General features: G+C 42.8%; 1 protein-coding gene across 2 annotated transcripts in view; it reads left to right on the top strand.

The window, feature by feature from the left end:
* Nucleotides 1-1,603: 1,603 nt before the first annotated feature.
* Nucleotides 1,604-27,647, top strand: part of Ndnf (neuron derived neurotrophic factor) — a 33,175-nt gene continuing 7,131 nt past the window's right edge. Inside the window, exons 1-2 of one of the 2 annotated variants that reach the window (XM_070022529.1) lie at nt 1,604-1,957; nt 27,347-27,535. In XM_070022529.1, the coding sequence (XP_069878630.1) occupies nt 27,348-27,535 (188 nt within the window). In that variant the 5' untranslated portion in view covers nt 1,604-1,957; nt 27,347. The remainder of the gene's footprint in view (nt 1,958-27,346; nt 27,536-27,647) is intronic. The other variant, XM_070022530.1, reaches the window with a different exon arrangement.

Genomic DNA, 27,647 nt, shown 5'->3' with positions numbered 1-27,647 from the left:
GAGCCTGGGCACTGTGGCTGAACTTTTTTTGCTCATGGCTAGTGCTCTATCACTTGAGCCACATCTCCACTTCTGGCTTTTTTCTTGTTCACTGGAGATGAGTCTCCAGGACTTGTCTGCCTGGGCTGGCTTTGAACTGTGATTCCCCAGATCCCCACTTCTTGAATTGCTAGGATTACAGGAATGAGTTATGGGGACCCTTACAAGATCATAGTTTTTAATAAGGCTCTCAGTAAGACTAATTCACACCTTATTTATCCTCATTTCGGTGATGTAATGAGGTCACAAACAGCATTTTTCATGCTCACAATATTGATGCTCTATTTTACAAAACATTGTACCATTTATTATTAGAAGTTAACACTCTAGAAACTGGAGTCTAAAAAATACAAGTTTGCTGGAAACTAGGTTCACAACTGCAAAAACGAGATCACTAAATCACAGAGTACTTTAAAAAAAATAAAGATTTCCTAGCTCTGGCCAGGTTGCTAATTAGGTAACTTCTTATCATAATTACTAGGCAGCCACAGATTCTTGCTTGGCCTCACCAGCCCCAGTCTGGTAGGTTGCTTTTCAATTGTGAAAACATCTGCTGAGTTTCCAACCCAAGGAGCCTGGAGGGGAACCCGTCCCAGGGTGAAGGCTGAGGCAGGCAGGCTGCAAAGGGGAGCAGGAAGACCCAGTTCGCATACTCTGCTTTCTGGCCTCCAACCTCAGGCCTTCTTGATGTAATATATCTCCCTGCCTCTTGTCCCAGAGTTGTCCCTCTACCGTGCACCTGGACCTCTCTGCCAGTGCCATGGACCCTGGCCTGTCAGGGGCTTTGCAGCTCTGCCAGAGGCTCAGTGTGACTCTCAATGTGTCTCTCCCTCTGTGTGTGTGTGTGTGTGTGTGTGTGTGTGTGTGTGTGTGTGTGTGTGTGTGTGTGTGTGGTGGGGAGTCCTGTTTGGGGAAGGAGGAACGGAGGGAAGGGAAGAAGGATGGAGGGAAGGGGGAAGGGAAAGATAGATACAGAGAGACAGAAAGAGACAGAGGAGACACGGAGACAGAGAGAGACACAGGGGGAGAAGAGGGGGGAGAGGAGGAAGATAGAGACCCACCAAGAAAACAAGGCGAGGGTGTGGGGAGAGATACACCCAGAGACTTAGGGAGATAAGAGGAACAGAAAGAAAGGAGGAAGATAGACTGAGTCAGAGAGAGGCAGAGACACAGTGCGGTGCGTGTGAGTGTGTGTGTGTGTGTGTGTGTGTGTGTGTGTGTGTGTGTGTGCTGGCGCCCAGCGGGAGAGAGGGAGGGAACGAGGGAGGGAGGGAAGGGGGGCGGCAGCGGGCAGGGGAGGGGGGAGGGCGGGCAGCGGCGGGGCGGTGGGGGGGGGGAGGCTCCCAGCTTCTGCGGTGACACTGGGAGCGGACGCTCACTCCACACTCCCGGCGCGGAGCCACCAGCGAGCGGAGCAATCGCAGCCGCGCCCCGCCGCCGCCGCCGCCGCAGCCCGCTCGTGCGCCCCGCGCGCCCCGCGCGCCCCGGCCCCCGCAGCCCCGGGGAGCCCGCCCCGGCCGCGCTCGGCCCCGCAGCATCCTCCCGCCCGCCCCGCCCCCCTCAGCGCCCGCACACCCTCCGGCCTTTTAAAAGGAGCCCCGCCACCTCCTCGCAGCCCCGCAGCCCCGAGACGCCCCCCGCCCGGCGCTGCGCCCCCACCGCCCGGCCTCAACTTGGGCGGCCGCGCGCGCAGCCCGCCGCCTTTGAAGTTTGCAGCGCCCACCGCAAAGTTGGGACCTTCGGGCCGACTCCTCCGCCTGCGTCCGCGCCGGCCGGCCAGGGCCCCCCCAACCCGGTCCCGGAGCCTGGGCAGCCGCCGCTTGGCCCGACCCGCGGACGAGCACTGTCTGGCGCAGCGCACGTCGAGGAGAGATTTTTCTCCCACTCTTCTCTAGGAAGAACAAACGGAAAATTCAAGGTAAGTACCCAGAGGAAATCCACCGTCCCCGCCGCGCCGGCCCGCCGCCCCGGGACCCGCCCAGGATCCAGGATCGCGGGTGCCGCGGCGCCTGGGAGCCTCGGTCTCCGGGTCGCGGCCCGGACGCCGGCTTTGCGCTTCTGCCGGGTGGGTTGTCGCCTCGCTTCCCTGTCCAGGTTCGAGTCCCGGGCGCGCGCGCCCGCCCGCCCGCCCGCCAGAGCCGGTGCGGGCCCGGGGGGCCCGGGGCCTCGCGTGGGGCTCGCGCCGGCCAGGGTGGCGCGCGGTACCGGACACCCCCGCCCGGCTCGCGCCTCGCGTGTCCGCGGCGTGGCGGGCTGGGTGACCCCGGATAGCAGGGGCGCCCCACCCCGCCCTACCCGCGACCCCCCGACCCCCGCGCGCCTGAGCGCGAGTCCGGGTTCATCCACAATGAGGGTCGGAGGGTCCCAGCGCGTGGGAACCTGAGTGTTGGGTTTTTTCGGGGGGCGCTTGACTACTGAAATTGAGGTGCGGTCTCAGTGAGCGCTTGGCTCCCATGGCGCACCCCGCACCCCACAGCCGTCGCCAGGCCCCGACATTGCGGGGGGGGGACACACACCTCGGTCCCCCCGCCATCCCCGCGGGGTCGGCTCCAGGCCCCCTTCGGGGCGCTGTCCATCCCCTGAGCTGCAAACTGCTAGCTCCCCGAAACCGAGATCGTGAGCGCCAAGTGAACCTGAGCGAATGTCTGGTTTTGATTTTTCGCGAGAGTTTTTTTTTTAAAGCAACTTGGTTGGGTTGGCAAATTTTATTTATTTCTCATTTTTTATTTTCCCCCAAACCCGCTAAATCATAGGGAAGAATTTATGTATATTTTGGTTAGTTACGATGGATCTCCCCAAATCCTTCTCCCTTCCCCTCTCCTCCTCCTCCCCCTGCCTGGCTTCCTGAACCTTTTTTTTTCTTTTGGGAAGGAGGTTGGGGGGGGTCTCCCCACCTCCCCTTCTCTGCCTCCCACCCTGGTCCCCAGAGCGTCTGTGAGAACCTTGGAAATCATCAATGGAATTAAATAGGTCCCAGCTCCATTCTCTCCGCCTCCCTTCAAACAAGTAAAATCCTCCCCGGGTCGCAGAAGTAGAGATAAAACATCGCTGCCTCCCGAGGGAGCGGTTGCTGAGAATTTGATGGGATTCAATTGTTTTATTATCCTGAGAAAAGTGATGGATGATTGCCTGGTTCTACACGGGTAGAACTGGATTGTGCGCAGGGAGGGTGCTTGGCCATTTATTATTATTTCTTTCTGTTTATTAAGACTGATAATAAGGCCGTCACCCTAGCTGAAAGGCAATGTTTACACTTGGTTTGATTTTTTATGTCAGTCTCTTATTACAGTGGTTTAGGGGAGTGCAAACATCACAACCGTATTAATTCCTCACGCTGGCATATGGGATTCATCAGATGTCACAAAGATACTGGCATTTCTACTCCACCCCCCCCCCCCCAAGTTTTAACCCATGAACTTTTATAAGGTTGCAGTCATGAAATGTCATTTACTTCTCTCTGCCTTCTTCAAGTTAAAAAAAATCCTCTCCCACATAATTAATTATGGTTCCACTTCCCATTGTCAATCTAAATATATATTCAGGATTAGAGTAAAATACCGAGTCCTTACTGTTTGCAAGTGTCTCCCAGGAGCTTAAATTCTTATTTGGAGGTGGCAATGGAGGGACCAGAAAAAGTTGGAGAAATTACTGCTATTGCAATTTTCTCTCCCAGGTTTTTCTTTCCTGGAGAGAATGACATTACAAGTTCCTCCTCAGTACAATTCTAAATTTCAGTGTAGATCTTAATCTTTACCACACGCTTGAAACCCAGCAGCCAGCCCGCCTTGTCTGTCTTATTGTTTTCATTTTTTTGTGTGTCAGGGTGTTTTACTCATTAAACCTTTATGTCAAAGACTTAGGCTCAGCGTGGCAGCCACACTCTGTTTTAATTAGTAACTATCATAAAAAAGAAGCTAGAACTCTGTAATGGGTCTCAATTGCTATGAATTATGTGTGGTTTAAATTATGCATTGATTTCAGCAGAAATGAAACCATGAATACAAAACATCTTTTAATCACTTGCAGATACAGCTTTTATCTCTGAAGATGTAACAAAATATATAATTGAAAAATACCCTTTTATGAGTGCAGGAAGCCCCCCACCCCTTACTCAACCCCCAGTTTATTTGTCCTGCCTGGTACTTAACTCCCTGTAGCAAAGTTTGAATGTTGAAAAGACTAACGTCCTAATGGGAGCCAAAGTGGTCACTCTTCAGGTAACTTAATGAAGATACTTTTCCAATGGGCATCAGGAACCTAGATACTCAAATGTTAGTTTTCTTTCTTTTATTTATGAGCCAGACTCTGCATATGTTTTGGGAGTGGGAGTAGGGGGGGAGAAAATGTGCTGTTTAAGCACTTTGACCAGTTATTTGAAAGGAAGGCGATAAGTAGAGAAATATATGCATACTGTAGTTGTCTTCCTGTGTTGATTTCCTCTGGCTAGAGGTCAGAATTTGAAGATCAATTCTGTGTGGTCATTATTAGAGCAAGATTATGTATTCACTTTGACGTGACGGGTGAATGGATAATGGAACTATTAGGCCAGAACTAGCAGAGACCAGAGACACAGAGTGTGAATTACATAGAATTTGCACTGACTTTTCATCTCTCTCTTCTCTAGTTTCACGATGAGAGGGGGATCAATTTGATTGCACAAGTATCTCTTTTTCTCTTGTCCCTCTTTCTCCGTGTCTCTTTCTCATACACACTGCTTTTACTGTTGATGTTGTTGTAATTTCCCCTGTCTTCTGGCCACATCTTGCTTTGAGAAGTATGTACCCTAGAAGCAGCCAGTTAGCAAGTGGACTTTGCCAGGCACAGATGCCATCAGTTAATAACTAGGGAAAAGTACATGCCGTGATTATCTGTACTGGGTCAAAGAAAAGCACACCCTGCAATCATTCAGCTAATTCATGGTCTATGAAATGATTTCTAGAAACTTTGAAATTTATGTTGGAAGGGTTGTTCTGAGAAGAAAAATTTCTTTTCCTGTTGGTTTACTCATTTAGTTACACACACACACACATACATACACACACACACACACACACACACACACACACACAACCACAACACAGTTGAATAGTTACAAGCTAAACGTGCACCAAATATTGGCTCTGAAAACTCCTCCAGGATCAAACTCCCCTAGTAGTTTAAACATTTCATTTAAAAATACTCACCCTTTCATGCCCTGAAGTTAGGATTAATTCTGCTTTATTTTTACCTTTCAATTACAAATGGAAGTGAAACAAACCTTAGGATGTAGGCAGTCCTCTGTCCAGGTTAATTTCAGTACAGGAAGAAAAGTACATTAACGACAGGTGTTATTAAAAAATATAACAACATGTCCCCAAGTATGTCATGGAAACATCAGAATACTGACATGTTATTGTGCCACAGAGTTGTATGCTAAGCATAAATCCAGTATGATTTTTTTTGGGAAAGAACTGAAAATTTTCAGGGAGTCTGTGTTTTCAGATCCATATAATACCAGGCATCAAAACACCCTTCCAATGAGATGGGCCAACAAACGCCCAGTCCAGTGAACCAAGCAGGTGTATTTATGAGATGTAAAGTTGAAAGATTCACTCCTTCCCTTTAATTTTGGGTAATTTATTATGAACCACAAGCCAATCCAATATAGACATATGTGTGTATGTGTGTATATGTATGTATATATACGTACGTGTATATATATGGATATATACATATATATACACATATGTGCATGTGTATGTGTGCATAATTGTTTTGAAATACTTTGAAACCATGAAATACTTGTGGCAGTATAAATCCCCCTGAATAAAAGTATGTTACTCATTTTTTTCAATTTAAAAATTAAGGGTAAAGAACTTGATCAATGTAGAGTAAAAGCAAACTAGCACTTCATATTTCTGTAGACATTCTCCTTTGGAATGAAGAGATGGATTTGACCACAGGACAGTTAAGTTACAATGTCAACTTTTTTTTCTCCAGGAAATCACTGAGCTACATTTGATTTAAACTTCACTTTATAGTCTACAGACCTCCCCCTTATAGGAAAAGTACAGAGACTTCCAAGATTATGTGATAATATTATTTCAATAATTTCCAGATCTTTTGGAAATGGATTTATTTTAGTAAGTTGGTGAGTAGTTCTTAGTTTTCATTTGTTAATTTCTTCCTGTAGCAAGCTTGAACATGAACCATATCTAATGTTTCATGTATTTTCTTAAGTATTTTAGTCTGACATGCAAAAACTCTGAAATAAATCTTTGCTTTTAGAAAAAGAAAAATATGTCCCTCATAAGGTACTATAAATACATAGGTAACTAACCCAAACGTTTCCATTGGTTCTTCTTTTGAAATATTTTGCTGACTTTTTATGATTATGAGGAACCATCATTAAAATATCTAGAAAGATTTTTAGAAAAATAAGGTTCCATAAAGTTTGGGAAGAACTCAAAACATGATTAAGTATAGAAATCAACTCATTTGAACCAAAATCCTAGGCACTGCGTCAGTAATGTGGAGATAGCTTCACATAATAACCAATTCACACACACACACACAAAACCTCATTGAACAACATGCATGTTTGTCTGTTTCCTATCTGGAATTGATTTCAGTTAATATCACAGATAGTAGTGATGTATGGATGCAGTGGAGATGGTTCACATTTCTTTCTACAGAATTTCTTCTCGTCTGCAAGGAAATCAAGGCAGACGCTCACGTCTTTCAGCTGCGTGTGCACTGGGAGAATTTGCGTTCGACAATCTTAAAACGCAAGCCAAAACTATGGGCGTTATCCAAATGTGCATTTTTACCAAGATCTGAAAATCATCATCGCTCCATCTTGTTTTCTGAGGCAATGTTCCTGTCTCCACAGAGGTAGATAAAACAAAGACTGGTTGTTTCTTTTTCTTTCCTAAAATAAGTATAAAGTCTGAACTCAGAAAGTGTCCTGTCTTGTTTTGGACATCACCACAGCGGCTATTTGTTTTTCAATTATAACACAGGAAGTAAGTTCTTTATACGCAGGGACTGTGTGTGCTGTTCAGATCATTGACAAAGACCACGAAGGAGCAGCTTTAGGGCATTTTTTCTGGCAAACATTATGTCTAGGAGGGAAAGCTAATGTCAAAGGGCAGATTTCTTCGGGACTACTCTCTCCAATTTTAGATGCTTGGAGTGTTCAGAGACAGTGGAATGGGAACCATTACAGCGTAAAGCCCACTGCAGTGGAACATAAACCTAGCCGTGTACAGATACCTCAGAGACAGACCTGATGACTTCCTTGAGTTCAAGTTGTATGTGAAGAAAGTTCATAACCAAGCACATTGCTGTGCATTTGACTGGACCAATACCAGGCATTTCTGATTGAACCATCATACAAAAAAGTATCACACAAAAAATACACACACACATATAAATGTGCATGATCTCATGACGTCTCTTTACATTGAAAAACACATAATAAAGGCATTTTGACTGGTACAGATGCCTTGTTATGCTTGTATGTAGATCGAAATGCGATGTGAATGTTGATAGCACTCAGTAAATATAACTTCATGAAAATAACCGTCCTTATGCTTATTACTTTCTGTCGGCTCTGAGGCTTGAACTCAGGGTCCTGTTCCCACTGGGCTTTTTCCACTCAAGGCTGGTGCTCTACCACTTATGCCACACCTCCACTTCCAGCTTTTTGCTGGTTAATGGGGGATAAGACTCTCTTGTCTTCCCTTGGCTAGCTTTGAATTACAATCCTTAAATGTCGGACTCAAGGGTATCTTGGATTTCAGATGTGAGCTATTGGCACATCTTAACCTTTTAAATGAATGCTGATCGCATTGTCCAGTTTTGAGATTGGGTTGATTCCCAAGGAATGCTTGTCACATACCACACTAGTGACAGAGATAAGAGACAACAGTGCTAGCTGAAGCACTGGATTCCTGGGGAAAGGGAAAAGCAGCGATCACTCTTGATCACTTAGCCCCACTTGGCCTCTGGTAAATCGATTCTATAGGTGATCCCATACTGAGTTGGTCAGCCTGCCCAAGCCCAGAGCTGGCACAAGCAAACAAACAACCCAACCAACCAAAAATCCCAAAAAGTAACTCTTTGGTTTCAGGAACAAACACAAATGAGACTTTTCTGACATTTTTAACTGGAGGTTAACGACCAAATTAATCTCTATGCTCAAAATTTGATTAAAACATCTTTCATAATTCACAGACTCCAAAAATACCATTTATTTAGTCCAAATCCACGGCACCATGATTGTCTGCTGTCCACAGCACTGTTTGGTTTTGTAACAATTCACTAGGTAATAACTTTTACATAATCATTTTATTAGATAAGCCCCCACGCTTCCCACCACAACCAGTTTCACAAATTCTGCTTCAGTTATGAAAAGCAAGATCTTCAGTTTGCTGTATTAAATCTACTTAAAGTCATGAGATCACCTCCTGAATGCAAATCTCTTTTTCTTTCTTTAGCTCTGTTCTTAGTCTGACTGACCAGCCATTATAGTCCAAGTGGCTGAATGTTTCTCTAAGCATTTTTCACTGAGCTCTCTCTCTCTCCTCTCTCTCTCCTCTTCCCTCCTTCTCTCCGTTCTTCCACCTCTCCTCCCCTCTCTCTATAGTAGACAAGATCCTGGAAACAAATTATTTGGAAAAGGAAACAAAAGGCTACATTTCTTCACTAATAGGAAAAGTTGGGATTAGAAAAGATACATGTTACAGATTTATCAGAAATGCATAACCCATGATATTGAGATTTATATTTCAATTATTTTAAGTAGGTTCATCACTAAAAAATAATTTTTAAAAACCCAGTCTGTTCCAAAACTAACAGTATGTAGTAGTTTTTTTATGGCAAACATTATGTCTAGGAGGGAAAGCTAATGTCAAAGTAGTAATAGTAGTCATTCAGCACTTTCCCCAGGGCTGTATTATTTATGTAGCATTTTTGGAAGGTAGAACTGAAGTTAAGTCAGTTCTAAGATCTCTCCCCTCTCACCTCCTTCTGCTCAAAGTTAGGTTCTACCACTTGAGCCATAGCTCCACTTCCAGGTTTTTGCTGGTTAATTGGAGAAAGTGCTCCCTCAGATTTGTCTGCCTGAGCTGGTTTCAATCTGTGATCCTCAGATCTCAACCTCCTGAATAGCTAGGATTATAGGCAAAAACCACCTTTATCTGGATAGGACTTTTTTTTTTCAAATAAATGTTTTTTAAATGAATTGTATGACTTTGTATATGAGAGCTATTATAGACATAACTGAAAGCATCTTCCACATATTCTAAAAGTTTAAATTCCTTATAGTAAGAGAAAATAAGCTCAGATGCTGGAAGTAGTCATGCAAACACACATTATTAATACTTTAACTTCTAAATTTAATCTATACTTAAAAAAAATCTCTACATTTAGGGGCCAGAAAGGTAGCTCAGTGGTAGAGTGCTTGCCTTGCATGAAAGAGGCCGTGGGTTCAATCCCTCAGCACCACATACGCAGAAAAAGCCAAAAGTGGTGCTACGACTCAAGAGGTAAGAGCGCTAGCCTTGAGCTGAAGAGCTGCCCAGAATTCAGGCCCCACAACCGACAAAAAAAATCTCTATATTTAAAGTTGAATCACACTTATAAAAAAAAAATGACATCCACTAGGCAGTTCTGAGATCTTTATTTCTTGTCAGCGCCCTGTACAATGATCACTGATCTGTGCTGCCCTTCCTTGGTCTTTTCTTTAGGAGAAAAGAGAAGAAGAAAGAGAGAGAGAGAAAAATCTTTCATTCATATATTACTTCTTTAGGAAGAAAAGATGAAATACTTGTGGATCAGTATTTGTGGTTTATTGCAGGTTTGCATGCATATATCCTTTCACAGTCATTGGCTATAAACTGTTCATTAAAAATAACTGTAGGAGCTTGCCACTGGTGGCTCATGCCTACAATTGTAGTTGACGAAGCTGAGATGTAAGGATCAGAGTTCGAAGCCAGCCTGGGCAATAAAATCTGTGAGACTCTTATCTCCAATGAAGCACCCTAAGAGCAAGAAATGGGACTGTGGCTCAAGTGGTAGAGTACTAGCCTTGAGCAAAATAGCTCAAGAGCAGCACCAGGCTCAGAGTGCAAGCCCTAGGACTGGCTAAATGGCAACAATGGTGAGTGTCTTCATGCTGTTTGCCGCTGGAAAGTGTTCTTTCTCTAGTGATCTCTCATCCAGCATAGGTACTACAGGAACTAACTCTGATCTTCATGGCTGGAATCTCCACACCTGAATCTTAGACCTTTTGTTCCTTCCAGTGTAGCATGCTCACCTGAGCTAGGTTTTTATTTTGTGTGCACTTGTGTGTACGTGTGTGTGTATGTGCCAGTCCTGAGTTTGAACTTAGAACAAAGTAAGAATGTGCAAGAATCACAAGATTGGAAAAGACATAGCCATCCACAACGTGGTTACTAAGAATGAGGTCCCTGAGCTATCGGCATTCTTGTGTGTGAGCTTGTTAGAAAGGACCAGTTCCCCAAACTGACTTTGCATTTAGGTAGGAAACTGAACAACCTGTGCACATCTTAAGATCTGAGAAGTATCCTGTCTTTTCTTTTCTTTTTCTTCTTTTTGTTGAGACTGGGACTCAAACTCAGTACCTGACATTTTGCTCTACCACCTGAACTATGCCTCCAGACTCTACCCTGCCCATTCTTAGATAAGAATATATCCTCATCAAATCAAAATGTGCATATTTCAGAGGCATTCCTAGATAAGACCATGTGTATTTATTTACTTCTTTTTGCTTTGTGCTGGTCCTGGGGTTTGAACTCAGGGCCTAGGTGCTGTCCCTGAGCTTTTATGCTTAAGATTAGCACTCTACCATGTCTAGCTTTTTTGGTGATTAATGGCAGATAAGAGTCTCGTGGACTTTTCTGCTGTGGTTGGCTTCAAACCATAATCCTCAGATCTCAGCCTCCTGAATTGCTAGGGTTGTAGGTGTGAGCCATTGATTCCTGGTTTGGAAAAGGTATTCTTATTTCTGTCTACACAACCCTCAACATCAAGGAGATACTCCTAACATATTGTGGCTATATCACAAGAGAGTGTCAATGTTAAAATTGTTCCTGAAGCACGGAGTGGTGTCATTAAGTCATATAAAGCATGTGTTGGGAACTTCCCAAAAGGCAAGGAGGCTTCCTCGCTTGCCAGAGTCAGAGAACTACATCAAATGTGATAACATGTCCAGGAGTCTCCGCTCAGGACTGTGGCTTGCTGTGTTGATTTAGATGGTTTCTTATCAGTGTCTCTCTGGGCGCGGTTAGTATCTCCACTCCTGTTTATTAGATAGAGCTTTGTGTTACTGCACTGCGGTCTCCTTCCCTCTGATGCGTTGTACCTGGGGCCCATCTGGACAACCAGAGGGTCTTTAATCCCTTCCATCTTGAAACCGACTTTAAAGCAGCCATGTCTCCTGTCATCTGGCCAGTCCTAGCAGGACTGAGACAGCCTCTAGGACCCAGGGTCTGTCTGCTGGTCCTTGTGTCCCTCTTGGGGGTTGTGGGATGGGCAGCTGGTGGAAGTTAACCTGCAGATGAGGAAGATGGCCAGCTGTGAAGCTTCGATGTCTATCCTGCTCCACCCAACCTCCCCATCTTCCCCAGTGTCCTCTATAGGTTAAAAGTTCCTTCTGGTGGCTCATGCCTGTCATCCTAGCTATTCAGGAGGCTGAGATCTGAGGATCACTGTTTGAAGCCAGCCCAGGCAGAAAAGTCCAAGAGACTCTTATCTCCAATTAACCACCAAAAAGCCAGAGGTGGAGCTATGGATCAAATGGTAGAATGCGAGCCTTGAACACAAAAGCTCAGGGACAGAGCCCAAGCCCTCAGGTTAAGCTCTGGGTTGGGCACAAGAACAAAAACACAAAAAAAGTTCCATCTATTTGGAACATTCTAGAGCTCTGCAGGGTTTTACACTTCACTAAATCTCCGATGAAATGCTCTTCCCCAGAGCAGCCTGTTCTGCGCACAGCCTAGAAAGGCTTCTCTCTTATCCTCCTCCCCATTTCCATTTCTTCTCTAGCCCCTTTGGCTGCCTGACTTTCTTTATAGGGCCATTGTTCACTGGAGTGGGAATATTAATTATATCCACTTGTTTATTTACTCATCATTTCTCTTATCCACTAGTTTCCAGTGTCTTGCCCTCCATTACATCCCAGAGCCCAGCACCCCGTCAATGCCCAAGTGATCCAGGGCCCCTCTTCCTGTGAACTCTGCCATACACCATGTTCGCCTCTTGAACAGGGTTGCTGCCTTGTTGGTGGGCGCTGCTTGTTTCTGCGTCATCAGGAGCTGGATTGTACATGATGCCTTTGATCAAAACCTTCTGTGGTCCATGTGTTCAGCAGCTGCAGCTGCAGATGTGTTAGGAGATAGAGCAAGATGGCTGCTTTTCCCCTGCAAAGCAATATTCAAAGCTAGGTTTTCCATAACACATAGACTGTCTCAGAATTTGGATAGTTTACATGCCCTCGTTGGTCAGTGTGTTGAGAAAAACTAAAAAGCCTTTCTTTCTTTCTTTCTTTTTCCTTTCTTTCTTGATTGCTTGCTTGCTTTCCTACTTTCTTGCTGGTCCTAGGGCTTGAGCTCTTGGCTTGGGTGCTCACGGTCCCTGAGCTCCTTTTGTTCATGGTTAGTACTCTGCCACTTGAGCCACAGCACCATTTCTGGCTTTTTCTGTGATTAGAGATAAGAGTCTCATGAACTTTCTTGCCAGTGCTGGCTTTGATCTGTGATCCTCTGAACTTAGCCTCCTGAGTAGTTACAAGGCATGAACCACTAGCAACCAGCTTAGAAATTTTTAAAATGACTCAAGTACCTGAGATAGAACACAGACAAGAAATCAGGGTAATTGCTGGCTGAGGAGTGAAGGGATTTGAACTCAGGGCCTTTGTGAACTCAGCAGCTTTGTGAATCCACTTTCCTGGTAGAGCATTTGGTGGTGGTTGTTTTATCTTTGGGTCTGTCCTTGTCATTAGCAAAACCAGAAACGGTGTCAGTTCAGCAAACAATGTGATCATTCCTCTGTTGCACCTGTCCTTCAGACTGGGGAGACTCACCATTTTACCCTTTGATGTATTACGAATGGATAACAGTGGTCACTTTTTCCTTGCACAAACCTCGGGAGGCGTGGTGCACAGCGACCACCTTGCCACTCACATCTCTGCTTTCTCGTGTACCTGTGGGTGTCTGATGGGCTCTGATGGGAGCTGGTTGCTTTCCAGTCTTCCCTTCGTGGAGCCACCATGCTTTTCTGGGCTCAGACACCATATTCCCACTTATCCTAGGCTGAAAGTCATCCTGGAAGGTGCCCAGAGGGCAACAGGCAGGAGTGGGTTTGAGGAAGGTTCATAGGTTTTATTTAGCTGATCTGTTTGGACATATAGTCCAAAAATGGTTCAGTCACATATATTTGATCTTCTTCCTCCTTTTCCTCCTCCTCCCTCTCTTCTTCCTCTTCCACTTCTATTATTATTGTAATTATTATTATTATTATTATTATTAGTAGTAGTAGTAGTAGTAGTAGTAGTAGTTTGGCTATACTGGGATTTTAGATTAGAGATTCATGCTTACTAAGTAAGTGCTTTGCTGCTTGAGCCATACTTTTAACCCTTCTTGAACTGTTTATTTTATTTATTTATTTATTTATTGTCAGTCATGGGGCTTGAACTCTGGGCCTGCGCGCTGTCCCTCAGCTCTTCATCTCAAGGCGAGTACCCTACCACTTGAGCAACAGCGCCATTTCCAGTTTTCTGGTGGTTTATTAGAACTAAGAGTCTCACAGACTTTCTTGCCCAGGCTGGCTTTGAATCGCAATCCTCAGATCTCAGCCTCCTGAGTAGCTAAGATTTACAGGTGTGAGCCACTGGTGCCTGGCTGACCTGTTTATTTTTTCAGAGTCTCACTTTTCCCCACAGCCTAGCCTGGGAGTGTCTTGCTTTTTCCTCTAGATGACTACAATCCTCCTGTTGTATTTCCTACACACCTAGATATCAGGCACGAACCACTACATCTACTATTGAGGGGAGGAGGGTGTCTCTCACAAACATTGTCACCCATGCTGTCCTGGGACCATGCTACTCCAGATCTCAAGTTACCAAGGTGTGAGCTACTGGGATCTAGCCCAATTGTTTTTTATTTTTCTTCTTACTTTCTTATTTTTCTTCTTACCTTCTTCTTATTTTCTTCACACATCTGTCTTCCTTTTACTGTTACCAGCCATTTTTCCCCCACAAACAGTCCCTTACCAGAACTTAAATATGAGTTTGGACTTCTTCCTGCTTTGGTTCTTTTTGAAGTGTTAGTCCATTTGAAATATCCTGTGCAGCTCAGATCCTACCCAGAGTGTGGCAGATCCATTTCCCACCAGGACAACTGAAATCAGGATTTTAATATTTCTAACCCATGTAGCGTACTACCTTGCACACCAGGCTTTCTTTTCTCTTTTCTCCTCTGTGGTAAACATATTATTTGATGTAAGAATTTGTTTTACTCTCTGGTTAATTTCATTTCTCGATTTCTTTCCTCACTTCCTTTGTGTGCTTTTATTGTATGCATTCCTGTAATGAATGTGATACCCTCTCCTCAGTTCCTACCTTCAGCTCCCCTCCCGCCACACACACGCTGGTTTCCTGTCTATTCGGCACCCAAATCACTCCATTACGCTCCATCTGGCCTCCAAAGTCGATTCCATCCTCACTCTGCCAGATGCAAATGCAAGGCCCTTCATCTGAGCTTTTGGCTTTTACAAAAATTAGTGTGTGTGTGTGTGTGTGTGTGTGTGTGTGTGTGCTGCTGTTTCTATAATCCTGTCCCTACAATCTACTCTCTGCATAATGACCAAGTAATTGTTTAGAAAGCATGGATTAGAACAATGTCCTGCCTTCCTTAAAAGGTTGGCCTGGTGTAGAGTCCAAACACAATTGCAAATTTCCACCTTGTAGGCACATCTTTCCCCCCCCCCCCCATCCTTCCTCCTCACTAATGGTGTTTCCTTTTAACAAAGCTCAGGGCTACCTCAGGACCTTTGCACCAGCTGCTTCTCTGCCTGGAGTGCTCTGTCTACTGACATGTCTTCCACTGACTTCCCTTTCGCATTTAAGCTCATTGTAAATGTTTCTTCTACCAAACGCTCTCTAAATATTTAACATGAAGTGACTGTCACCTCATAGACCTTAATATGTCCATTTTGACCTTCTGTATAGTGATGAGTGCCGCCTGTGCTGACTTCTGATTTATGTTTGTGTGCATGTAATGTCTGACACTATCCCTGGAAGATGCCATTGACATTTTTGGGCTCTGTTGCCTTGGGGTGTGTGTGTGTGTGTGTGTGTGTGTGTGTGTGTGTGTGTGTGTGTGTGTGTGTGTGTGTGTGTGTGTGTGATGTACATATATATTATATTATAAGTAGATTGTTAGTTCTTAGGAGAGTTCTTTCAAGCTCCTACATTACCAGATTCACTTTGGAATATCCACTTGGCAGCTGGCAGTTGGTCATGGACAACTTGCTTGTTTGTTTTCATTGATTTTTAAACTCCTCTGTCCTTACTTTTGGTTTTGCTGTGGCATTCTTGAGTATCTCACTGAAAGCTCATTTCTTGGCCAAAGTAACTGTTAAAAAAAACACAAGGAATGGGAGGCATGTTTTAGGGTGCCTGCCAATGAGCATTAAGTGTCAGCCAGTACAACTCCAGGTCTCAAATGGAAAAGAAATCAAATTTCTAAGCCAGGCACTGGTGCCTGCAATCATACCAACTCAAGAGGCTGAGATCTGAGGATAATGGTTCAAAACCAGCTGGGGCAGGGAAGTCCGTGAGACTCACAATCACCAAAAAGCCAGAAGTGGAGCTATGGTTCACGTGGTGGAGGAGTAGCCTTGAGTGAAGGCTACTCCAGGGACAATGCCCAAGCCCTGCGTTCAAAGTCCAGGACCGCTCACACTCACAAAATCAAATTTCTAAGGGTTCCGTATCTGAGAATCTTGACACTTCTTGACTCACCTTCTAGGCCTGGTACAGGCAACCGTTCCCCCCCCCCCGCCATGTTTCTTCTTTGTTAAATTGCCATGGAAGATGTGATGTGCAATTTGTAAACTGTGTTGGGGATCATCACACGGGAAGTCATTTGCACCTGTTGCTGATCAGCAGGAAATGAGGCTTAGTTAGCCTCATTTAGCATTTAGTTAGCCTCATGTTAGCAAGAAGAACAAGGAGGCTTTTGTTCTCCAGGGGTCCTTTGCTTCTCTAAGGATAGTAGAAATGGGTCCAGCTATCTCAGCTCTCAAGAGACTTTCCATAGAAATAAGGCATTTATCATTTTGACCCTCCCCAACTTTGTGCCTTTTCATACATTGCATTGAACTATTTGCTAACAGTGCATCAGATGTGTTTTAGGAGGTCTATGTCTCTTGTGAAATGGAGTCTGGATACCTGGATCAAAACTAGACCTCTCTGTAGCCATTTATTTTGGTCATTTCTACTGTTAACTGTGCACTTATTTATTTACTTTTTATTTTGGTGGTGGTGCTGTCTCTGAGCATCTGTGCTCAAGGTTTGCACCACTCCACTTCTGGCATTTTTTCAGTTTAGTGGAGATAAGCGTCTCAAAGACTTTCCTGCCCAGCCTGGTTTGAATGACAATCCCAGCTTCCCGATAGCTATATTTCCAGGCGTGTGTCATTGGTGCAACCGTCTCTTGATGCTTTTTGTTAGCATAAATGATGATGAAGCCATAGAGATACTGACTTTATAGTGAGACCTTCTTTCAAGGAGTTCCTACTCAGAATTCAACACCAGATTTCCCTGACTGGCCCTGTTAGAAACTGCCCACTGTGGATATAAGAGCAGGTGAATGACAGGATGGAAACTTTATTTGAATCCTTGGTATGTTTCAATTTTCTGTTGCTTTTTAAAAATATATATATATTAATTTAATTTCCTTTTAGAATGAAAGTTGGCAGTCACCCAGGGAAGAGCCTGAGGAGATCACAATCATTGATGCTGAAATGCACCGGAGGGCCCCTAAGCCATAGAATTACAGACCTAATAACACTAAAGCCCTTCGTAATCGCCCCACATGTGATGCCAGCCCTCCTTTAGAGAACAGAGAGCACAAGTCTGCCAGGCAGGGCTGGCCCTGCTTAGCTGGAGGAGGGAGGAGCTGGCAGCTGTGCCCAGGCTCTGAGGTCATGGCAGGATTCGAGCTCACCTCCCTAGGACCCACACTGCAAGGCTGACCGAGAGCCATGCACTTCCTTGAGGAAACACCAGCTATAACCAGCGATAGCGTATGCTTTTTTTACCCCCCTTTGCTTCAAATTTTCAACCACAGCAGAAGGTATTTTTGGAGTTTTACGACCAACCAGCTTCAGGAAATATTTTCATTGTTTGCAAAAGGCAACAAAACAAAGCTGCTTCTGGGAATTCAACTTAAAAACAAGAAATTAGGATTCTTGTTGAGTTTCTGCCTGGAGATGATTCTTACATTCGGGGTTGGGCAAAGGGTGGGCTTTGTATAAAAGTTTTCCTGCCCAGCAAATCACGACAGACACAAAGGCCAACGTGACATTATTAATTATTCTTATTCTTATTTCTTCTTCCTTATAGCTCACATGCCATAGATTTCCAATCAGGTGTTGCATGGATGTTTCAAACAAAAAACAAAAATGCCCTCTTGTTTAAAAATAGAAGTTAAAAAGACTAAATATTTGCATTGAAAAGGGGGGAAAGAAAAAGAACAGAAATCTCTGCCCACAGACCATCCCTTGAAATTATCCCCACTAAATTATAATCATGCACTTTCTGCTCTCTGTAATTAAACATTAGATTTCATTTATTTTTCATTTATTCCAGATGCAGTTGCTTCAAGTCATTCACAATACCTATCCTTTTGGCTCTATGGAAATGTGTGTCAGTTTTTTGGCCTATAGATGATGGGGAGTTTTAAAAATATTTTTTATTGTTATTATAAAAGTGATGTACAGAGAGGCCACCGTTATATGAGTCAGAGAAAGAATACATTTGTTTTTTGGACAGTGTCATCCCTCCCTTCATTCTCCCAGTTTTTCCCCTCCCACCCCCAACTACAGGTTGTATAATTCATTTTCCACATCATGTCTAGTGAGCACCACTGCTGCATTTGTTCATTGTTTGTGATAATGTTTTTTTAAAAACTAGATTCAGTTATTTCTGCAAAGAACTTGCAGCCCCTGCATCTTGCTGGCAGAGTGGTAGGCCATTTGCTTTGATCCTGTTTGCATAGGTAGACACAGCTTTTGGCTGCTGTTCTGAGGGGGCATATAGCACCCAGAATGGTCACATTGATTTTATCTGTGTCAGTCACCCCTATTCAGAGAGCCATGGACAGTGAGATGAAAACACAAAGGGAATATGCAAATTTCTTCCAGTGATGAAATACTGTAACTACAGTATAAAGGTTGTGAACACAAGCTTCCCAATACTTTGACACAGTTTCCTATCTTCTCTCTCTCTCTCTCTCTCTCTCTCTCTCTCTCTCTCTCTGTGTGTGTGTGTGTGTGTGTGTGTTTGTGTGTCTGTGTGTGTGTGTGTGTGTGTGTGCACTTAGAGCCTGGATGCTGTCTCTGAGCTTTTTCACTCAAGACTAGCTCTCCACCAATTGAGACAGTTCCACTTCTGACTTTTTGGTTAAGCGGAGATAGGAGTCTTACAGATTTTCCTGCCAGGGCTGGTTTTGAACCGTGATCCTCAGATCTCAGCCTCCTGTGTAGATAGGATTACAAGGATAAGCCACCATTCGTAGTTCCCTATCCTTAAGGTTTTCAGTTGCCATTTATAGTTAAATCCATTTAAGGCAGTAAAAATAATTCAGATCTGTTTCTTCACATCACCATTTATACAGTTTCAGACTAGAAATTGTGCTCACTAAATAAACTAGGTTAAACAGTTTAACCAGGATTATCAAGTAGATTAGCTGGTTTCAAGTAATTGCAGGTAAATTATATTTATTTTATCATTTTGTTTTATCATTTTACTTTATTTTATTTCATTATTTTTTTTCTTTCTTATATTGCATGTTTTGTGCCAATATTGAAGCTTGAACTCAGGGCCCGGATGCTATCCTTGAACATTTTTGCTCAAGGATGATGCTCTACCACTTGAACCACAGCTGAGAATCAGATGAGAATCTCCCAGATTTGTATGCTGGCTTCAGACTGCCACCCTCAACGCTCATCTTTCTGAGTACCTAGGATTAGAGACAAATTTCACACTACCAGCAATGTAGCTTCTATAGAACCCCTGAAGCCAGTCCCATTTGCTTTTGGGTTTTCTGTGTTTTGTTATGATAGATATCAGCCTGGGTGTTTGTTTGATGCAGTGGAACATTATTCAAGTGTGCTTTTATGTTTTACTTTGCTTGTCATTTGGCCATTTTACATTTCATGAACATTTCTGTGGGTTTGGGCAGGGGGAATGGCTGTATCAGGTGCCTATTACTATTTATTTCAACTATGGTAAAGCTCTATAGAATAAGAAGCTCAAATTGATGCTGAAAATTATTTGATAGATTCTTGGTACATTTTTAATCATCTACTTTTGGGTTTTGCACAATAGTGCAAATACTTCATAACCATTCTAGATATTTCTTTTCTTTTTCCTTCCTTCCTTGCCTTCTTTCCTTCCTTCCTTTTGCTAATCCTGGGTCTTGAACTCAAGACCCGGGCACTACCTGAGCTTTTGTGCTCAAGGCTAGTGCTCTACCGCTTGAACCGCATGTGACTCCACTTCCAGCTTTTTCGTGGTAAATTGGAGATTAATGTCTTAAGGATATTTTCTGCTTGGGCTGACTTTGAACTATGATACTCAGATTTCAGCCTCCTGAGTAGCTAGGATTGCATGTGTGAGCCACCAGTGCCCGGCTTGAGGTAGTCTATTTTCTAAAGATTGTGGAAGAGCAAAGAATTAAAATGTTTTTCTTTTCTCTTTTTAGTTTTGGTAGGACTTGAAGGTATGCACCAAACATGATAAAGGCCTTTGAGTCATGAGCAATGTTCCAATCCAAACAGTGAAAATCACTCTTCTTGGTAACCAGGATGACACACAGAGTGTTTCTGGATTGTGCAGAATTATATGGTCCAGTTGATTGGCTCAAATAGAAAATGAAAGATATTTGGCATGATCTCAGCAACTGTCTACCTCGGTTCTAACTCTAGCCTCGGTAATAGAAAGGTAGAAAGATTTCTGGCTGAGCATCTCCTGCATTAGCTACCAAATGGCCATGAAAAGTTGTATAATTGAGAAAGAAGGGCTGAAAAGTCTGATTGATGTTAGTTAACTTAAGCTTTAAATTTAGGCAAGCCTTCGATACTCAGAAGTAATCAGGAGGGGAAAAAAATGTCAGAAGCAATAAAAAATTAAGCCATTAGAGGGCACTTTTGTAACCTTATAAGAGGAATCTGTACTTTTTTTTCTTTTTTTCTTTGGTACAGTAACTGGGGCTTGAACTCAGCACCTAGATGCTGTCCCTGAGCTTTTTTGCTACTTGAGCCACAGCTCCACTGCTGGTTTTTTGTTTTGTCTTGTTTTGTTTTGTGTGTGGTTAATTGCAGATAAGAATCTCATGGACTTTTCTGTCTGCCTTTGAAATGAGATCTCAGATTTCAGCCTCTCTTGTAGTTAGGATTACAGGTATGAGCCACCCCTCTGGTGGCCAGCGTGAGTCTTGTTCTTAGAGATGGACTTTGTTCTTAAGAATAATTTTTAGTTATTTATTTAAAGTCACTAATTTTAAATCGTAAATGTCCAAGAGACACTTTTATTACCAAAAAATCTGTAAAATCTGCCTTCATTTAAGCCAATTGTAAAGTTTTTTTTTTATTTTTTATTTATTTATTTTTTGTCAGTTATGGGGCTTGAACTCTGGGCTTGGGTGCTGTCCCTGCACTCTTCAGCTCAAGGCAAGCACTCTACTGCTTGAGCCACAGTGCCACTTCTGGTTTTCTGGTGGTTTATTAGAGATAAGGGTCTCACAGTCTTTCCTGCCTGGGGAGTGGATGCTGTCCCTGAGCTTTTGTGCTCAAGGCTAGCACTCTGCCGGTTGAGCTACAACTCCACTTCTGGCTTTTTTGGTAGTTAATTAAAGATAAGAGTATCATGGATTTTCCTGCCTGAGCTAGCTTCAAACCACAATCCTCAGATCTCTGCCTCCTGAGTAGCCAGGATTACAGGTGTGAACCCTTTGACACCTAGCATAAATATGTATAATTCTTATAACTAGTTATTTTTTTTAATTTAAAAAGGTATCTATTCCCTATCGTTGGTGGTTTAAATAACATCTACGTCAGTTAATAAACTATACAAACCAGTAAAAGAAAAATTAATGAGGAAAAGCTTAGTGTTAAGAAGTATGGAGAGTCGGGGATTTTCCTTTGCTTCCAGGCTAAAAATTAATCTGCCATAGTTTCTCGGACAGTAGAAGAAGGCAAGAGACTGTAGGATCAAGGACTTGATTTCTCAGAGCAATGATGGTGGGAATGCCACCAGCACTTTCATTCATACATTCTCTGGCCCCCAAATCCCACAATATAACAAGAAACACAGATAGTGCAAGAGTTTCACGGCAGAGAGGAACTTGAACCTAGGTACTTAAATCTTTTATAGGAGAGCAAAAGAGCTATCTTTGATTCCAAAACCTTACCCTTCAGAGCTGTTCATGGACATACTAGGCATCCCTAATCCACAAATCTGCAGTCGGAAATGCTCCAAAATCCAATATTTTAAACACTAATATGACTCTACTTGTCAAAACTTCAATACCACTAAACTTGTTTCATGCACAAAAGTACTATAAAACATTCTATGAGTTTACTTTCAGGCCATGTGTCTAAGGGGGGTAAATAATGTATGTGCTTAGATTAGATACCTAAAGCATCTTATTATGTAGATGCAAATACTCTAAAATTTAAGGAAGTTCTCAGTCCAAAATATTTCTAGTCCTAAGCATTTTCAAATAAGGAAAATTGCTCCTGGATTGGAAGGATCAACATCATGAAAATGGCAATACTTCCCAAGGCTATTTACAAATTAAATGAGATACAGTATTCAGTATTCCAACCTCATTCTTCAATGAAATAGAAGAAGCAATCCAAAAATTCATATGGAACAATAAAAGACCCTGAATAGCAAAAAAATGATCCTTAACAGAAAGAATAGTGCTTGAGGAATACCAAGAGCAAATTTCAAACTCTACTACAAAGCCATAGTAATCAAAACAGCTTGGTACTGGCACAACAAGACCTGAGGAAAATGCAATTTACAAGCATCCTTTATTTCTTAAAATGGAAACAAAAATACAAATCGTGCCTTCATCTTAAGGTTGTCACTAACAGTAGCTAAGACAGAACATTTTCGAAAAGTGCCAAGAACACGCATGTTTATACACAATAGAGTGTATTAATATCATCCCATTTCTTAAAATTAGCCAATTTAACAAAGCAAATGGTCGTCCTAAGGATAATGAAGGATGCCAGGGAAATTCTGAGCATTCCTGAGGGGCTGGAGCTGATATCAGTACCCCAAATATCCTAGGGTGTTGGGCTGCTTAGGCAGGCAAGTCATCCAGTAGCTCTGTGAAGCTGGCGGCTTTATGGGCAACCTTAGAACTTAATCAGTGGGGTTGCCCCTGAGTGGCCCCTGGGAAAATACACCCCATTATCTCTCACACTAGGCTACCAGAGTGTGCTTGCTTTCCTCTCATACAGCAAGACAACGTCCGACAATTTCTGAAGCAACTCTTTAAAAGCAGTTCTCCTCTTTGTTAGTGCTAGTGGCTCATGCCCATAATCCTAGGTGCTCAGGAGGCTGAGATCTGACGATCATGGTTTAAACCAGCCTGGGCAGGAGAGTCCATGAGTCTCTTAGCTCCAAGTAATCACTAAAAAGCTGTAGTAGAACTGTGACTCAAGTGGTAGAGCACTAGCCTTGAACAAAAGAAACTCAGGGACAGTGCCCAGGCCCTGAGTTAAGCCCAGGACTAGCATGTGTGTGTGCACACGTGCACGCACACACACACACACACACACACACATACACACAATTGATCTTTTTGGCTCTCAAGAGGAAAAATTTGGATACTACAGGAAGAATAATGTGAATGGGTTTATTTGTGCTAAATTAATAAATATTGCTAAACATGTTATTCAGGGTAGAAAGGAGCAAGGGTAGATGGGGAGGAATAGTGGATACTATATAACATAATATATAATAAATGTAATATAGTATATATAGTTTAATATATAATAATATATTATACAATAATAGGTGATGGTAGTCCCATTCAATTTATCTACCTTATTCCTATTGAGAACAAGTTTGCTGAGGTTTGGTTTAAACCATCAATACATCTCTTGTTGCTCTAACTTGTTATTAGTAACTTATGAAAGATTCCACTTACATTCCCAGCTTCTCTTGGATTTCTCCTTCACAATCACTTGAATACTGAGGGATAGATTATTTAATAAACCTAAAGGTACAGGTGGACCCATTGCAACAATGAGATGTACAAGTAATTATGTAGAAAAACGAACTTTACAACTTTGGCGGGGTGGGGGGAGTAGGGGAGATATATGGGTGTGGGGGGGGCGGGTTATGGGAAGGGATAGGAAGGGGAGACAAACAAGGAAGCAATAATGCTTGATAAGAAATGTACTCATTATTTTGCCCATTAATTGTAACTCTTCTGTATGGTATTTTCATAATAAATTAAAAAAAGAAAAATATGAAAAAGTTATGAAAGACAACTCAAGTATGTAGAGGATATACCATGTTCATACAATGAAAAAAATTAATATGCAAAAAATACAAAATAAAAAATAAACCTAAGGGACCTGGTGTTATTAGTAGTGTGCTAACTGGTTTGAGGAGGATGTTAGTACTCCTGTAGGAAATCAGCATCCATTTGTAGAGGTAATGGATCATTTCCATCTAGCTAAACTCTCCAGGAAACTGAGGTCCATGCGAGTCATGTACCATGGTGAAGATCTTTCATTTAGTTAGGTAATATGACAAAATATCAGGTTTCTTAGTTCCCAGTCAGGTTTCCTTTCAAATGCAATGCAGTGAAGACGTAGGGATCGGAAGTAAGCAGTGACTTTAGCTTTCCTGAGAGATGTAATACAGGATGGAAGATTGGGCCTACCCAGATCTGTATCCTTCTCTGATTCATTCCAGTAGAATAGCACCTACCTCACCTAAATGTGGCAAGGAACTTGGTGAATTTAGTGCATGGTGACATTTAGTCATTGCAGAGATTTGGAACGGAAAACACCAAGAAATAAAATGTTTGAAGCCAGGTGTCTGTGGCTCACACGTGGAATCCTAGCTACTCAGGAGGCTGAGATCTGAGGATTGTGGTTCAAAGCCAACCTGGACAAGAAAGTTTATTAGACTCTTATCTCCAGTTGGACACCAACAAAGCCAGAAGTGGAGTTGTGGCTCAAGTGGTAGAGCACTATCCTTGAGAGAGAAAGCTCAGGGATAGTGCCCAGGCCCTGAATTCAAGCCCACAGGACTAGCACACAGACACACACACAGACTCACACACATACAAACACACACACACACATTTGGAAATAAATAAATATACTGAGAAAGATTATTATGAAATACTGTTCACACTTTTATTTAAAAAACAAAAAGCTTATTTCTTCCAAAAAATTTTAGTTTTTAAAATCTATTTTTTATTTATTTATTTATTTTTTTGGTCCGGTTGTGGGGCCTGAACTCTGGGCCTGAGCACTGTCCCTCAGCTCTTCAGCTCAAGGCTAGTGCTCTACCACTTGAGCCACAGAGCCACTTCCGGCTTTTTTCTTTTTGCTTATGTGGTGCTGAGGAATCGAACCCAGTGCCTCAGGCATGCAAGGCAAGCGCTCTACCACTGAGCCAACTTCCCAGCCCTTAAAATCTATTTTTGAACATACTCAAGGCAAAAATAAAAGCAAAGCAAGCAAATGTTTCAACTAGATGCATATTAGTCATATCCATAGTAATGACTATTTCAGTTGGTATTCACCTTATCTCAAATTACTGTCAGTTTTACTTTTACATAATTTAATGTACTTAAGTGCCCAAACATTGTATATCTCTAATATTTAATATTTTCCAGGTGTATGCTAAGTCAAAGAAGCAAGGAAAGTAATTCTTCACATCGATTTTTCTGTGAGGGGAAAAAAACAACATATACCTAATTTTCATGATAAGCAAAACTTTTTAGTAAGCATTTAAATAAAAGAACTTTCCCAGATAGGCTGCTTAATGAAAACAGGCACTTGGAAGGCAGAGGCTGTGATATCGTTACACCAATGGGAAGTAGACAGCATCAGAAGTTACAGGGCTTTTGATAAAGTCAGAGATAAATGCTGAAATATAACTTAGTGAGATTCATGAACAATGTTATCCACAAACATTCCACCTCTCTCTAGCTTGTTTTACAGGGAAGAGCCAACCTTTCTAATGGGGTTGATACAGCTTTTGATGTACATGTTGTTTGGAAGGGGCTAAGGTTCTGTACCAATTAGAGATCAATAAATAACTCACCTAATAACTTACCTATGGAGGAGTTTAACTTTATAATATCTCTGATCTTGGAATAATAATAATAGGGCTGGGAAGGTGGCTCAGTGGTAGAGCGCTTGCCTTGCATGCATGAGGCCCTGGGTTCGATTCCTCAGCACCACATAAGCAAAAAGCTGGAAGTGGCGCTGTGGCTCAAGTGGTAGAGCGCTAGTCTTGAACTGAAGAGCTGAGGGACAGTGCCCAGGCCCAGAGTTCAGGCCCCATGACCGGACCCCCCCCCAACAAATAATAATCTTTAATTTTAAGGAACTTTTTTTTCACTTGCAGTAATTTCCTGTCTTTGGATGGGTCCCTGTGACTTATGTTGTAAGTAGTAGTTTTACTCTCAACTAGCATTTAGTAAACTCACTGCTAAGGGATGATTCTGGTTCTGATCAAACTCTTGCAAACCTTTTATAACTGTGCAAGGGACTGACCCTCAGAGATCACTGCAGGTCAAGCTTTGAGACATTGTTAGAAAGCATTTTCCACAGTGATTGTACTGGTTTGTGCCATAACAAAGTGCGAATTCTCTGTCTGAGTGCCCAGGCACGTTAACATGCTCAAATTCCTTTTGTTTCACAGTCTTTTTAATAGCTGAAATCTTGGTTAATTTATTCTCAGCATCATGAAATATTTGAGGATACACACACACACACACACACACACACACAAGTTACCTCAAGTTTATGTGCTTGTATCAAAGAAAAAAAAATTTGTCTTGAGGAGGCTACTCTTAGAAGGGGCAATGCCTATGTACCTCTCATCATATAAAATATTTTCTGAAATGAACGCTAGGAAATGGTAACAAGAGTTTTTTTTCTTCGTTGCTGTTTTCCTTTTCTTTTTGTCTTGTTTCTTCATTTATTTGTCTTCGAGAGAATAAGGGGGCACAGAAACGGAGGGACAAAGGGTGAACAAATGCAGCTGTGGTCCTCACTGGACACTATGTGAAAAATGAACTCTACAACTTGTGCATGGAAATGGGAGGGAAGAACTAGGAGAGAGTGAGGGAAGGGGTGACATGTCCAAAAAAGAAACATACTCTTTACCTGACTTACGTAACTATAACTCCTCTGTATATCAAATTTATTTATTTATTTATTTATTTTGGTTTATTTATTTTTTTGTCAGTCGTGGGGCTTGAACTCTGGGCCTGAGCACGTCCCTCAGCTCTTCAGCTCAAGGCAAGTGCTCTTCCACTTGAGCTACAGCACCACTTCCAGTTTTCTGGTGGTTTATTGGAGATAAGAGTCTCATGGACTTTCCTGCCCAGGCTGGCTTTGAACTGCGATCCTCAAATCTCAGCCTCCTGAGTAGCTAGGATTACAAGTGTGAGCCACCAGTGCCTGGCTGTATATCACCTTTATAATAACAATATTTGTTTTGCCAGTCCTGGGGCTTGAACTCAGGGTCTGGGTGTTTTCCCTGAGCTTCTTTTGCTCAAAACTTAGCATTCTACCACTTGAGCCACAGCACCGCTTCCAGCGTTCTCTATTTATGTGGTAGGAATCGATCCCAGGGCTTCATGCATGCTAGGCCACATTCCCAGCCCAACATTAAACAATTTTAGACACAAAAAATCTCCAAGTTTCTGCCAAATCCAAAGCCTCACTGAACATGTTAGCACATTTCTCACCTGCAGCACTGTCCACCTGCAACACTCATGTCAGTGTGGCTTCTCGTTGACAGGATGGCACTGCTCCACTGGGGGCTGCTGTGGCTGCTGGTACCGCTCAGCTCAAGAGCCCAGAAGCTCCCAACGCGAGATGAGGAGCTCTTCCAGATGCAGATCCGGGACAAGGCATTTTTCCATGACTCCTCTGTCATTCCGGATGGAGCGGAAATTGGCAGTTACCTCTTTCGAGACACACCTAAAAGGTATTCCCCCTGTGGACTGTCTGTATCACTCAAGAAACAAAGAAAGGCCACCTTTCAGAGGTAGATTCGATAATCTGAAAAGCCACGGATGGAGAGCATTTCCTCTTTGCTT

This window comes from Dipodomys merriami, unplaced genomic scaffold (assembly GCF_024711535.1).
Source record: "Dipodomys merriami isolate MVZ:Mamm:240054 unplaced genomic scaffold, mDipMer1.0.p SCAF_15, whole genome shotgun sequence".
In the NCBI taxonomy this organism is placed as follows: domain Eukaryota; kingdom Metazoa; phylum Chordata; class Mammalia; order Rodentia; family Heteromyidae; genus Dipodomys; species Dipodomys merriami.
This window is presented reverse-complemented; position numbering and strand designations above follow the sequence as displayed.